Source organism: Agelaius phoeniceus, chromosome 5 (genome assembly GCF_051311805.1).
Source record: "Agelaius phoeniceus isolate bAgePho1 chromosome 5, bAgePho1.hap1, whole genome shotgun sequence".
NCBI classification, from domain to species: domain Eukaryota; kingdom Metazoa; phylum Chordata; class Aves; order Passeriformes; family Icteridae; genus Agelaius; species Agelaius phoeniceus.
The window spans coordinates 27,719,901-27,735,655 of record NC_135269.1 but is presented as its reverse complement, the minus strand read 5'-3'; the positions used below and the strand labels follow the sequence as shown (position 1 = coordinate 27,735,655).

Here is a 15,755-nt window from a genome sequence, read left to right as displayed (position 1 = left end):
AGGTCATGTACTAGTGCTACTGTACACTTTGCTATGAAAAGCAGGTGAGAAGAATTATTTCTGCTTGCAAATTGTTGCTCAGCTTCAACGAAAGAAGCAGCACAGATCTATCACTTCTCTTTAATAATGTAAATTTATGAACTAGCCTGGTGTTTTGCCATCCATCCTCCTCAGCTATGGCTTTGATGCTTATCTGTTGCTTATATAAATCTTACATAAATTTAACTTATAAAGCAGGAAGCACAAAATACCTTGCATTTGGTTATGTTCACTGAAAACACAGTAGAACCATATTGTGTGTGGGAACACAAATGTTTTAAATACTTAGCTCTGCATAATTCTTCTTCTTGTGCTTTATGTGTGCACATGAGTGCATATGTATTTCTTTGTGGCTTACTGGAGGGAAAAGTATTTTATAGAAAGTCATTATGACTGTCTTTTCTGTTTTCAAGTAGATCATGCATGTAGAACAGGAAAAAATCCTTAGATGATAGAGACTGAAAGACAGTCATCAGCAGCTCATCTGCAACCACAGAATAGAATTATTATTAAATATATTACTTTAAAGGGGTGCATGAAGTCCAGACCCTGAGAAAAGCAGGATGGCCAGGTGCTTGGTTGATGCCTCAAGAGTGATAAAAAAATGCCATTTGGAAAACTCATATATGTCCTTCCTTTACTGATAAATGTGTTCATACAACCTGATTAGCTCAGACAGGTTCTGAGCCAGCTTTTAATATGTGAAGAAAAGAATATCCAAGGTCTAACTATATTTTTCCAGTAGCTTCTGTCATTAGTGCATCTGAATCAGGCACTTAGTTCATAGATTAAAAAAGCACAGATAAAGCATTCTAATAGATTTTGAAACTGATTTTCTGTTTTGAACCCCAGAAAACTAGAAAGCTTTCTAATTTCCTATTAACAGACTCACAGAGTTGCAATCTATGCTATAATTCATTATCTGAATAACATTTTGAATATCATTGCACAAAAAAACCCCAAGTTCAACTGCATTTTCTCAAATTATTTTTCATATTATTGAAATGCATTCAAGTCCATACACATATTGCTTTTTGGATGAATACAGCATTTTCAAGATCTCTACGTGGTACGAAGAACAATCTTTAAAATAAGCAATGAGTGAGAAAGTACAATCTGAGGCAGGAATCTAAATCAGGAGTTAAATGTACATAACCTTCCAAGGTCTTGATCATTATGAAAGGGATTGCAAGTACATGCCAATAACTATTTCCAGGATGTAAACATTTGGGCTGCCAGTGTGTTATTTACATCTATAGAAAATTTATAACTGGAGAAAATGGTATTTAATTTTGAAATAATGCAGACTGAATATGAAAGGTTTCTTGGCACCAACAGCTATTAGAATTGTGCATTGCCCTTTATGGAAAGTGACTGAAACCTTATTCCTTTGAAAGTTAAAAACAGTGAAAGACTTGAAGATGACTTTAAGGACTCAAGCCCTGTTGGCTGTAGGCTGCAACAGAACCTTTTACAGTTGAGTAAATACTTACTTCCCCCTCAACTTAATTGAAAAAAAGATTAACTTTACTTCTATTAATAATAGAAGTAATAATAGAATAATATTATTCTGTTTTGGAAAAATTTTACTTTACTTCTATTAATAATCTTGGTATAATACTTTCCAGTCTTTTTTGAAATCCAGGGCTGTATCTGTGTGATACAAATGCAGTGGACTGCAGAGATATCCAAAGTAGCTCTGAACAATATGAGACAGGAGAATCAAGCAAAAGACCCAGGGTAAGGCTGCTGTCCTAATTCTGGAACATTAATCACACTGAAAGGTCTATATGGCACAGCACTGCATTGGCTCTCACACTTGAGAATGTTAAAAAAATCTGTTCTAGAGGGAAAAAATTTCTAAAGTATTTCTGATCCTCAACATCTTTATAGTTAAAATGACTGCCATTCAGTCCTCTCTATCTTCAGCTATTGAAATCAGCTGCAAACAGAAGACAAATCATGCTAGCCAAGATCTGATACACTTGGGAATTTTAACTGGAAATATCAACCCTTCACAGTGTTCTATACAGCAATGCAGAAGCAGAAAAAAAAATGGATTTAAGAAGATTTTAAAGAAGAATTATTTCTCCTTTGCACACTACTGAACACAGTATTCTTTGAAAAGCACCAAAATAGTACTGCAGTCCTTAAAAAAAATCATGTAATAAATTCTGCAGCTTTATTTCTTTGAAAAAGGGGATATTTCTTTATGATTTTTATCACTGCAAATTGCTTCAAAGTAAAAGCAGAATTATTAGTTTGCAAAATTAACACAATTATGTTCTTGTTTGCTTTTATGCATCATCACCTTCAAGTATTTTGCATTGACCTTCAATCAACACAATCTGTTTTAAAATGCCTTCAGCTAAAACTATGAGAGGTATGTTTTATGGGCAGAAAATGCAAGCATTTGAAACAATTTATTTCAGCTCAAGTATCACAAATACTATCTAGAAAATAAAATACCCATAATGACATTATTTACAGCACCTATCTTTCACTACAATCAACAATTCCTGTTGTAATGAAGGATGCTATCCTAAGCCTGCACATTTCAGAGGTCAAATTCAAAATAAGATATGTATAAAATTTCTGCATTAATATCAGCATGATCTGAAAAAGGATATGATTTTAAAATGGAAATCCAATTTCCTTGCTGGCTCATAAACACTTAAAAGGTTAAGATGGTAAAATATAATTCTTTATTCAGGCCTCTTCTAAGCTACTGAAGGCAGAACTAGTTGTTGCCTAGGACAACAAAATATTTAGTGACTGTATTTTATCTGTTTTTGTAGAGAACTTGTGGGCTGGCAGAAGAGATTATTTTCCAGGGGTTTAAAAGGAAATAAGAAGTCTATTGTACTCCCTGCAAAGGAGATCACATTCTGAAACTCTAAATATGAACCTTCTAATAGAACACCAAGATTTTAGAGAGAAAATCAAATGATAAGGCAATTTATTTGTTCCCTGAATGGAGAGAGATTTTGTTAAGATACTTCAGAGACATTGCTCTCTCTGGCAATAGATAGAGTGGGTTGCTTCATAATGCAAGATAATTTTTTTAATAAATCAATCATTTGTGCTACCTTGTGTGTTACAGGACAAGAAAATGATCCTGCAGATGGAACACAATAGGTGCTAAAATTGCTCAGCTTTGATTATTAGTGCTAAAAATGACTGCCAATCACTACCTGATTATAATTTGTTTTGAAGAGAGTGTGGGGGAAGAGAAGGAATGAAATAAAAGAGAAAAAGAGGGGGGAAGTTCTGATTTTAAAAATTCTAAGGCAAATGTTTGCCTCAGAAAGGAGGGAAAAGCAATTGCTATCTGCAAATTTCAATGGCTAGATTTACAAATCAAACATAGTGGTTTTAATATCACTTTTAAATCACAAAACAATATTTTTTTTGTTATTGCCATAATGCAAGGAAATAAAAGAATCAGGAAAATTACTTCAAAGTATTTATATCATGTCTTCTATTAAAATAACCTGTAATACAAAATGACATGAGGTGGATTAGAAAAGAATCATTATGCTACCAAAAGAATAAATGTCATGACATTGTTCACAGTGCAAATATTTCCTTCCTTCCTTCCTTCCTTCCTTCCTTCCTTCCTTCCTTCCTTCCTTCCTTCCTTCCTTCCTTCCTTCCTTCCTTCCTTCCTTCCTTCCTTCCTTCCTTCCTTCCTTCCTTCCTTCCTTCCTTCCTTCCTTCCTTCCTTCCTTCCTTCCTTCCTTCCTTCCTTCCTTCCTTCCTTCCTTCCTTCCTTCCTTCCTTCCTTCCTTCCTTCCTTCCTTCCTTCCTTCCTTCCTTCCTTCCTTCCTTCCTTCCTTCCTTCCTTCCTTCCTTCCTTCCTTCCTTCCTTCCTTCCTTCCTTCCTTCCTTCCTTCCTTCCTTCCTTCCTTCCTTCCTTCCTTCCTTCCTTCCTTCCTTCCTTCCTTCCTTCCTTCCTTCCTTCCTTCCTTCCTTCCTCCCTCCCTCCCTCCCTCCCTCCCTCCCTCCCTCCCTCCCTCCCTCCCTCCCTCCCTCCCTCCCTCCGCTCTGAACTCTAAGCACTGCCATGATCCAAAGTGGGAGTGGGAAGAGGTAAACACAAGATGTTTAAAGGAATTGCCATGGTTTATGTCATCTCAAGCTCTTTTGCAAGTAACAGTACAGAGGAAAGAGAATGATGTATTTTAAAAGTATTTTCTTCAGAGTGAGGAACAGATGGAAGCTTGCACATCAAATCACTCCCAGGCTGTAAGATCACTACCTATGCAAAACATTACATGCAGAAACTGCACAGAAGAGTTAAACATGTTACAAAGTTAAAATACTGGCACATGGATTTGTTGAGGATACAGAGCTTCCAATGAGACTTCTAGAGACAGCCACTGCAATACTACAACAAAACAACAGTTTCTAAATTAAAAGTAACATCCACAGTAATTTAGGAACTGAATGATGGAGATATTATCAGCATTCAAAACAGAAACAGTCTGACTGCAGAAAGAATAATTTTCAAATGCAAGATCCAAAGGAACAAATTTAGTACATTATTGCAATTGGTACATCTTTAATTATTGCAAAAGAAACAGATACGCATTATTAAAACTACTTTGAGACCTCTGTGGGTGCCCCGGATAAAGGGAATCTACATAACTCCAGTATATGGAAAAAATGCTATTTGTATAATAGTGCATGGCTTCTTTTGTACATTTAATGAACTTACTGATCCAGTGTCAAAGGTAAATAGAGTAATTTAGAGTGTTATCCTTTGTATTTGAAACCATAGTGGGTAATAGATATGAATGTAATCCAATCTACAGCGTTGTCCTACTAATGCAGGAGGAAATGAACAAATCCATACATATCTTACCTCATGAAGAAGTAATGCATCATGATGAAAGCCATTCAGTTGCATACTCATCTTTTTGATATGAAAAACACAAACAACTCTTCTGTTGTCAAAAGAATGCTCAATATCTGGTTCTATATAATTAATTATATTAATGATCCTAATTAATATAATTAGGGTAGCTTTGAAAATGAAGCCAAAGAATTTGAATGGATTTTGAAATTTTCCTTCACATTTTCTCAAACAAACCAAGGTTGACCATTACCCATTTAAAAATTGTAGTTATTTAATATGAAACCCACCATAAATGTAGTAGAAAATGTTTCCCTGAATGTATTCATGTATCTTATACATAGGTTACTACTCTACTAATGAGCGAGAAGACCCAAAGTTCAGTCTGCCTGGCAGAGAATTTTAAAGATTCACATTAAAATTTCAAAGGCTAGAAATATCAGTTCCTTAGTAAAAGAAGAACTCTTAGTAAAAGTAGATATTGTAGGTGTATTAGTCAGCTAAGGCCTCATGAGAGCTCAGAGCACCAAGTTCAACACAGTGGTTTCCATAACTTAGACCTACAGGCTCAAGCTAGATATGCATAAAGAAATTATGACTTTGAAATTAGACATGTATCATTGCCACTCTGTGACTGCATTGGAGCTGTAAAGGGAAGGACCAGAAAGATACAGAACAAGGATTTCTGGATGCCTGAAATTACTAAATGATGTAAGACTCTTTGGTTTGCAAATGAGACCATTGACAGGAGAAATGATAGAAGTGTGTAAAATGAACCATAGCACAGAAAAGATAAATAGAGAAGGAATTCAAAGATGAATTTGATGTGCTACTAGCAACAATGTGTAAAAACTTGTTATCTGAGGACTGGAAAGTAACAAAATTGATGTCAGTTTTTGAGACTAGTTTCACAGAACATCCACAATAATACTGGCCCCTACACCTATCCCAGGTGAAATAGTAGGAATTTAAAACTGTATACCAGTAATGCACACATGAATAAAGCCAACCAAGAAAAGTTGAAGTGACTGCATGTAAGGATGCCTCATATCTCAGGAACCTACTGGTGCTCCTTGAAGCAGTCAAAATCACATAGTGAAGGCTAACATGTTCCTTGATCTGCTTGTTTGCCCGAACTTCTAAAGCCTTTTGATGAAGTCACTCTGAAAACCCTTTTACAAAAAAATACCCCAAAGGCCACAAAACAGCAGTCATTAAGGATTAAGCATTAAGAAGAGGTTCTTTCATGGAGAAACAGCTGTTTAAACCAGGAAACTGCAGGAGAAATCACAGTTTTCAAGGTGGAAGGTTTCTAGTGAATTCCTCAAGAGATCTATGAATGAACCTCGGCTCAATATATTTATTCATTCTATAGGCAAGAAGACCAGCAGTAAGATCACAAAATTTGATGATGATAGGAACTTATTCCAGCTTAAAAAGTCAAGGACCAGTTGGGCCCAATTTCAGAAGTCCTTGAGCTCAAAACTGTTATTTTAAGAATGCTATGCAAATAATTCATAATATGCTTGTTCATAATATACTTGCTACATAGCCTTCCCTGGTCCTCTGTTTATAGTGATTTTTACAGACATCACAGTGGGTTACACAGACCTACTGATCTGCTTCACTATGGCTGCTGTTAGGCTCTTTCATTCCTACAGTAAAAAACATCATGGGCTTCAATAATCATGTACCTGCTTTAAATAAAACTAAAAGAGTCACTTTTCCATGCAGTATATAATTCAATTAAGTTGTGGGACTCATCAGTGATCTTCTGAAAGGTCCAAAGTATTTAGCTATAAACTAATGGAAGGCAGTCCATTGGTAACTAATTTCTCTCTCCGATATTTTTTGCTCTGATCCTGAACAGCAGCCATTCTATCCTAAGAGAAACCAGGAGTGCAATCTGGGAGAGATATTCAAGGATGCTCCCCAAAAAGTTCAAAGTACGGACAGGAATTGAACCATAGCATAAAGATTAATTTTACAGAAGAAAAAGACTGAATCATCCATGGGAAAGAAGCATGTATGTGAAAAGAAGCTCAGAGTGCAAGATGAACTAATTGAGAAGAAATGTAAACCAGGCCACTTCCATGTAACCCTCCTCCCAGGAGTTCAACTATCTGTGATCCCAGACCTACTTTCAGTACAGCGCAGCTGTGCAACTGTTCTCAGCTTCCTTCTGAGAAAATTGCTAGGGCGTGAGAGGGAGCTGGGAGAGAGTGCACAGGCTGGAAGCATTTGAGATAAGAGAGGTAAAGTTGCAGACATAAGTAAGATTGTTGAGACATGGAAAACTGGCACCTCAAAGATTCAAGGAACAGCACTCCCATGAAGGGGCATAAAATCCTAACAAGAAAAAAGAAAGGGAAATCAGAAGACAGCAGCTCAGCACTACCACAGATCAGTGGTAGTTCAGTGAGCCCCAGAGGCCAGCTCTCCCCTTACCTGAGTGATGACTACTTGCCCATTATACTGAGTGACTCATTTCGTGGGGGTTGATTTAATGCCTAGTTCATTAGTCCTACAAAGTATTGTGTGTTACACGACAAATAATCTGCTTTGTGCTTTTAAGGTGTTTATATCTTGCCTGGAGAATCTCTATGGTAAAAGTTCCCTGAGGAGAGCGAGTCCCACAGGGGGAGGGTTACATAAGTAATCTAGAATAACAGACAAGGATAATATGATTAGTCATATAGAAAAGCATTTATACTTCAAAGCACAGGTGCACAGGAGGGTTAGGGGATTGTAGAACATGCTGGACTTTTTTTTCAGCAGATGATATGTATTTCAGAAAAGTTCCTCATGGCTACAGCATTGAATAAATTATATCTGAATCAGGATACAGAATTTGATCTCTCTAATGAGCCAAGAAACCTGGGAGACAAAAGCAGAAGTGTTGGGAAAGCCTAATCTAAGAGAAGGCATTTTGAATACTTACAATCCCAGGATAAGAAAATTAGAACAATGCTTCCCAGAAAGCACATCACAGAAGGAAATGGATCTGGGAAATTTCTAAATTATCTAAATGAAAAATTAATTGCTGAAACAAAACCTAAATTTCAAAGTCTGACTTGTTGAAGAAGGACTGAGAATGCTGGTGGGAGCTTACAAGAAACACAAATGAGTAACTTTTACAATTATTCTTCTGATTCAAATGCTTTTAGAAATTGCCTTTCAAGAAACACATGCTCTATTTACACATAAAAGTTTGAAAGAAACTAGCATGTAAGTTAGAGATGACATTACCTTGCCAGAATAATTTGAAATAACTTTTAGGAATATGAATATTAAATTTGTTTATTAATGCCAGAGAGCTGGCTGGGGAACCAGAAAAGCTGAGGGAAGATGCCCTTTCCCACCAGTGCCTCAGGACATTCTCCTGCTTGGTGCTCTCCTCACAGTGCTTTTCAATGTGCTTATCTAGATGATAATTTACAAGAATAATAAGACTGTGTTGGAAATAAAGTAAGAACTGTTCTTTTTAGGAAGACAAGAAGACTCAAAGTTCTGATCATTCCAGTGTCCTATGGGAATAAAGGAAAAACCATGAAGGAGAACCTATTTAATAGAATCATTTAAGCTGGAAAAGACCTTGAAGCTAATTGAGTTCCACCATAAACCTAACACTGTCAGGTCCCACTAAACCATATCTTTAAGTGTGACATCACACCTACATGTCTTTGAAATATCTCTAGGGATGGTGACTCAACCCTGGTGACTTCTGTGGGCAGCCTGTGCCAGTGCTTGACTACTCTTTCTTTTCTGTGAGGAATCTTTTCCTAATATTCAATATGAGCCTTGAGGCCATTTCCTCTTATCCTACTGTTTGTTACTTGGGAGAAGAGACTGACCTCCACCTTGCCACAGCCTCCTTTCAGGTAGGTGTAGAGTGAAAATGTCTCCTCTGAGCCTCCTTTTCTCCAGGCTGAGCACCCCCAGCTCCCTCAGCCACCCTTCACAGGATGTGTGCTCCAGACCCTTCACCAACTTTGCAGCCCTTTTGGGATACGCTCCAGTGCCTCAACCTCCTTCTTGTAGTGAGGGATCCAAACAGAAGATATTATCTCTAGCACCAAACCTGTTCCTACCCCTCCAGGACCCATGCTTGATTTCCCAACAGTTAAATCCAAAGTAGCACCAAATATGAACAAAGGGATTCCTTGAAGCAAAATAGGTACGGCTTTCATGTCAAATTCAGTGGCTGAAACTATTTAAGAAGCTGAAATGAAGAAGTTATCATTTCTGTAGCCCTTGATATTTTTTTATTGCATATTAGGCATAACTTTAATTTAAATTTCTTGTTCTATCTACAGCTGAGGCATCCAGAGCCTCCAAACCAAGGGTACTCTGAATTATTTTTATGATTCTGAGTCTGTTTCTTTCTCTTGTTTTTCAAATGTCTGGATTTTGACCTACTCAAGAGAAGAGTCCTGTTCCTGAGTTAGTGGCTTTGACCTTTATGCATTCTTTTGTGAAAAACTTTCTGGATAAGATTTTCTTTGCTAACAACTGAAGAAGTGAGACCTTTGAAATCAATTTCAGACAGCAGGACTGCTGGTTGGAGCTAAGTATCTCGTTCTGACAGACTGCACAATGCTTCAAACCAATTTCTTGTCCATTTCTGAAAGATTCCCTCCAAATGAAAAAAAAACCAGTAATAGTAAATACCTTTCTAAGCTACAGATTTTCTCAGTGAACCTAATATCATTACATTGAGCTCCTACTAATTGGGAGGAATCAAATATGGCAGGATTAAAACAGTAATTCTTATAAGGCAAAACTGTTTTATTAACTTTGCTCTTGAACAATATAATTCAAACCTATCATGTGGAAAAATATTTATCTCTATAGATTCCTATATCTATAGAAGTATTTATACAACCATTAAACAGCTTCTTGCAACTCATGGCAAAAGGAGGTGTTTCCCCAAGAAGTACAGGCCTTCAAATTGAATATAATGTTAAGCTTTAAAGTTATAGGGACATAAGGGTTTCATTTATGTAAGTTTTACAGAAGTGTATTCCTGTTAACTTCAGTGCAGGTACTCCCCTTTTCATCAGTTTAAGCATGTTTGGAATCAAACCACAAACCTTTAATGACGTTTTAATGATCCACTTGGGGGAGCTAAAGGGTAATTTGTTTGCAAATTGATTGTGGCAAAACGGGATGCAAAATTAGAGAAAACAGTAAGAGCAGAATCTTCTACTTTTTTCAACTCAGTGCTGATTGATGACCTATATTAGCTTCTGAGGCAAAGGGTCCCCAGTTCTTATTAAAATTCCAGCAATTTAGAGAAAAAAGAATCCCAGTTATAACTAGCTTAGCAGCAGACATCCGTAATGCATCAATCATATCCTGACTGCAATTATGTAGCTACAAGATACATTAAATGAGACAAAACACACAAGGCAGAGTTTGGCCCTTACACTACATTTTTTTTCTGCCAGTTAACATCAACTGTGGCAGCAAGAAAAGAAATTCTAATGTTCCATGGTTTTGTCTTCCAGCTAACATGAATTAACTCCTTTTATGCTTTTCTTTCTTTTGTTTAGATGCTGGTCTCAGGCTACAGACACCTGTGCCATGTGCAGAAGTTACTGTGCTGCAGCAGGGCTTTTCACCATAGTTATGTTCTTTATTTCTCCAGCCTGGGACACAGTGGGAACTGTTTCCTAGCGTACAACTACAGCAGCTGCTTTATCTTATGCTTGATTGACTGTGGTTACTGGTAGCCCTTGGAGTGCTCTGGGACTCCAGCCCTAATCAGAGGCAGAGATGCAGCATCTCCTACACCTGAAGGAAGAGCAGAGCCTTTTGTCTGTGAAGAATCAATAACATATGATATCGGGCTTCTCTCCATGTAGAGGTTGCCCTAAAAGTTAATATAAACTGACATTACAGTTGATTTCAGAAGTCACAGCAAAGCTACAATCCTCAATCTTTTATAAGAGAAAACAACTCACTTTCAGACACATAACTCACATGAAAATTCCTCTGGCAGAGCTGTACTGTCAATGGCTTCACTGTAACATTAGAAACTTCACTATAACAGCACAAACCTCCTCTCATTCCAAATTACCCTGCAGAACAGTCCACATTAAAGTTTATGGTTGCCCATATGTGGGCATCTAATTAAACTGAGTCATGTAAATGAAGTTTCAAGCAAAATTGATGACTAAATAAAAAACGGTATTTTTTTAGAATAACTTACTTACAATAAGGTTTCTTATTTTATGTCTAATTCAGCTGGAGCTATGTGCTTTGTAGCTACAAACTCCCAAAACATATTTTTAAATGTCATTCTGCCTCCTGAAGGCAAACACAATCATGCTGATTGAATACCATGCTAAAGACAATGGCAAACTAAATGGAAGCAAAGGGTACGGCCAACCCAGGTACAGGCATGAAAGGTGTAGTCATTAAGAGCTACAAGATACATTAAATGATACATTGATGATTGTACTTGTGGTGCAAATTGCTTTTCTGCCTTCTCCTTGATGTACAAGGACAAGTACTATGTAATGTATTTGGGAGGAACTACTGCTATAAATTAATCAACTTACATTAATTAATTCAATCTCCCATATTTTTTTCACAAGGTCCATCGATGTATAGCCATTAATTAGAAAGGATTTGGTATAGTCACCCAGTTCAATGGAATCCAGCCATTCAGCTACAGAGGAGGGGTTGTAACCATCGTGACCGATCTGCTTCATCTGAAAAACAAGGATGAGCAACAATTACTGGTGATACCCATTAAACACCTTTCCAAACACGAGTGACACATGCTGTTTTCTTTGGGCCACTTATCTTCTTCTCTGATCAATGGTTAGTAGAACAATGGTTTTAATGGTTAGTAGAACATGAAACAATTTTGTGTTTAAGCAGCAATAGAACTTAGTTTTCGATGCATCTTTTTCTGATGGAATCTTGCCTTTTACACCAGAGTATACCAAGACTGTAGCTGGAGTTCAATTCTTTCTAAACATCAGATAATCCATAAGTGGGGGAAGGCAAAAGGCTAAAAGAGATATTAATATCCTTACTGCCCAAAAATGTCGGATTTTCACCTCAGATTTCATAGAAGGGGAAGAAATTAGACTGAGAAATGGTTCTTTTGGTATCATACTGCAAATGAAATATATGGTCTTGGTTGCATTATTCCTAAATTATCGTTCCTACCAGGCTATATGTTATTTTCTAACAGCTGAACCTGCACTATATTTTTCCATCCCCAGGGAAGGTTTAAAAAAAGTCTCTTTCCTCTACTTGCTCACATTTTTCATGGCATGGGAATTTAACATGTTTTATATTTCTCACTGTCTGGTAAGTTCCCTGAGATTGGACAACTGAATCAGATATTATTGGAATGGAATTGACAGAATACCATACACAGAAGTGCACCACTTACATCTATATAGAAACACAGCCACCTAATGTCATAAATCTTGTTTTCATAAAAAACGAAGAAATACCTCTGGCATCTAATTTTTCTGAATTTTGTTAAGCTGCCAGGAAGTAAAAGCTGCAATTTCTCTTTCACAAATGCCTCTCAGTGACACCAGTGAAGACTTTCAAGATAGTCATTAAAGCTATTAAAGATAAAACTTATAAAGCCTCTACCGGTGCAGTTTGTTACGCCACACTGTTATAATGAATTTTAAAGTAACCTACAATAGTGGCAAAAATAAAAGTAGAATGAGGTAGAAAAAGTTATGAAATAGCCTCAATTATCAACACTATTCTGCACATATTGTCTTTCTATGGAAATGTAACTATTGCTAACTTGAAAATACACTGAACCGGTAAATTATCAAGAAGCTTTAGAGGGTTAGAAATCATGGGTTTTGCATAGGTTCTCCTGACTGTGCAGGGGTCACTGCAAATAGTAAAAGCCAGTCTCCCATTTTTGCCTACTAATATACATTCCTACTTTATGAGAAACAATGGAAGTGTGACAGAAACATAATGCTTTGAGCTTAAACTCTCATATTCACGTTGCAGTGTGCCTGCATCACTCCTCTCTGGCATACTGATTTTACAAAGGGTATGCTTAAATAGACACTTGTAAGGCAAGAACCTGATAAATGGAATAAGAAAAATCTAGTATAGAGAAGTCATGAAGACAGGGAACAGACCCACAGGGAACACATGAGTTTCAGAAAATATAAGGTATTTTTGTTTCCTTTCTCTAACAAAGAAAATTGATGCACCATCAAATAATTTTCAACCTATTCAGATAGGGCATGTCATGCAAAATATTTCTTGTGTTTCTTACTATTTGATCTTTACATTTAATAGATTCTGACTTTAATTTTTTTTTTTTTTTGGCATCCTGATTTGAGAAAACCCACGCAGTCTGGTCCATACTTCTGCTAACCCATCAGCCTCTATGAAAAGTAAACACAACATGGCAAGTTTCTAAATTCTCAATTCCCACTGGAGATCTCCATCAAAAGAATTGTTAAAATTGATATTCCTCTACTACAACAGAGTTGCAAAGGGCTGCAGGCAAGTAAACACAGGTGAACAATACAATAAACAAGAGAACACCTGAAATGGATGTGACAATTTCAGTGTTTGGATTTGGTGCCAATAGACAAAACTGTTATTGGGTCACTCAATAGCCCACATGAAAAAACACTGGTCTGTTGTAGGGCAGCAGCTGATTCTGCAAGCATTTTCCCTCTCCCAGATTTTTGTCTGCTGGTATTCAAGGCCATGCTGCAGGTAGTGCAGCTGCTTAGCCTTGGATCAGATCTGTGTGAGGAAGAGCAGTGGGAAGTTTGGCCAGGGCTTTAGCCAGACCCCACCTTTTGCAGGAGCTGCATCTGAACTCAGGTCCATGTCCTGACACTTAGCTAAGCTATGCTGTAGGTATGTCTGTGCCCAGCCACATTTGTTCCTCCTCAAACACTGACTGACCCTCCAGGGTGACCTTGCCCTGTCCCTATCCCTGTGAGTGTCCTGTTGATTTGCCCTGGGATGTGGCTGCTCACAGTCACTGCCACTGTCCCTGCCCTACTCACCTCTGAGCTCCCAGCTCACCTGCCCTGGCAGGACAGTTGCTACTATCACCAAAAATTAATCTCGGAACTAGAATATTTACTATTGTTTTCAGCACAAAAACATTATTTTGTTTTGTCATGAACAAAGAACAACTCTTTTATCTAAAACAGGCTTTCTAAAATGAAAATTATTAAAATTTCAGTATCTGTCCTCTTGTCTCTTTCTGTTTTTTAATAATACCAACTTTATTAACTGTCATTCATAGTTACCTGAAGGTTTTCCTTTCAAACAATTACTGACAGACATATTGGTTATCTAGATGTGACAGTATCATTAATAGTATCTGCTTTTCATATAAAATGTTATTGAGTTTTTAAATAAAACCACTTTGAAATATCTGTCTGGAAGTGCTGCCCTTTTACTTTGCCAGAGATTCAGTTTAGTTGCATCTTACCCCAATCTTCATTAACAGGTCATGACTCTTAGACTGTATCTTTTCTTCTATGCTGCACTATTATCTTGGACTCCTCTCACAGATAATTTAAACCCCGTAGGCTTCCTTGTTGATTGATGTTTCTTGAAAGAAAAATTCCCTCCTACCTACTGAGTATATTTCCATGGATATTTCAATCATTTTGAACCAGCTACAACACAAGCACCAGTGATGTCAAGCATCCAAGTAAGTTGCACACTGTTTGATTCAGATCAATGTAAAATCTCTGAGCTGCAAGTCATGACAGTGTTTCAAATATTAACTGCTCATAAATAGGGGCACTATTGTTCTTCCACAGACACTACTACCAGTTCACTCAGCTGTTTAGAGAGCAATACCAATGTCAGCTCTTTCACTACAGAAGATTTTCATGTGCTGACTGTGGAAAAGGCTAGGAATTGAAGCCCAAAGGATTTAGAGAAAAAAATATTTAAGAAAATATGATTCAAAAAAGTATGGAGGAAGATACAAAACATATGAAATTTCTCTCCTAGGTCCTAATGATATATCATCAGTATCACTTCCTTTGAAATGAATAGAAAGCAAAAGCCAGAAAGAGCTGTTTCTCATAATAACATAGCAATGTCAAGTAGTATCCTAATGGTTTGAGAAACCCCTCTCAAGAGACTGTCTGCATAACAGACTTTTGAAAAACATATATCACTGCTCTGTTGATAGAGCATTTTACATTAGGATAAAAGGCACTTGAGTTTTTTGTCTCTGAAAGGTGGCCAAATAAACACAAACAGAGCTTCAAAGTAATCACATATGCACTAGAAAAATCGAGGTAAATTCAGTAGCATGGACTGTTACCAGTTTTCTCTGATCGTCACAGACAGATAGAGAATTAATACTATGTTCTCCAAAGGCAGTATCACTATCCAGTGGAGCTTAGTATCACTATCCACAAGCTTTTCATGTGTTGTACAAGGAGGATGAGATTACTTGACTTTCACTGCATTTTAAATGGTGGCTATGATTACTGTGAATTTATGCTTGTGTTCGTTTGGAAGAAAGATCTTTTTAGCAAGCATATATGCAAGCAAGCAATGCTTTCTTTTACACTGCTGGCCCATTCAAGAGATTAAGGAGCATTTTTGGGAACTTACATGAAACTATCAGCTACCTAGCTAAGAAATTTTAGGTGGTTGTAATAGGGGATATAGCAGTTCTTTCTTGTTTCCTGTCTTTGCCAGCTATCTGTTTTATATTACGTACTTCAGAAATGTGGTCAGTTGGAGTCCTATTGTTGGAAGAGGAGATCATTCCTCCTCTAGAGCACCAAAAGAAAAGGCTCAGAAGAGTGACACTTCTGAAGCCCAGAGAGCCTGGCTGGAACAGGGGCACCACACG

General features: G+C 37.2%; 1 protein-coding gene across 9 annotated transcripts in view; it reads right to left on the bottom strand.

Moving 5' to 3' along the window:
* Positions 1 to 15,755, bottom strand: part of ANKS1B (ankyrin repeat and sterile alpha motif domain containing 1B) — a 408,217-nt gene that overhangs the window by 141,372 nt on the left and 251,090 nt on the right. For all 9 annotated transcript variants that reach the window (XM_077178718.1, XM_077178715.1, XM_077178724.1 and 6 more), the window contains one exon: positions 11,464 to 11,616. In XM_077178718.1, the coding sequence (XP_077034833.1) occupies positions 11,464 to 11,616 (153 nt within the window). The remainder of the gene's footprint in view (positions 1 to 11,463; positions 11,617 to 15,755) is intronic.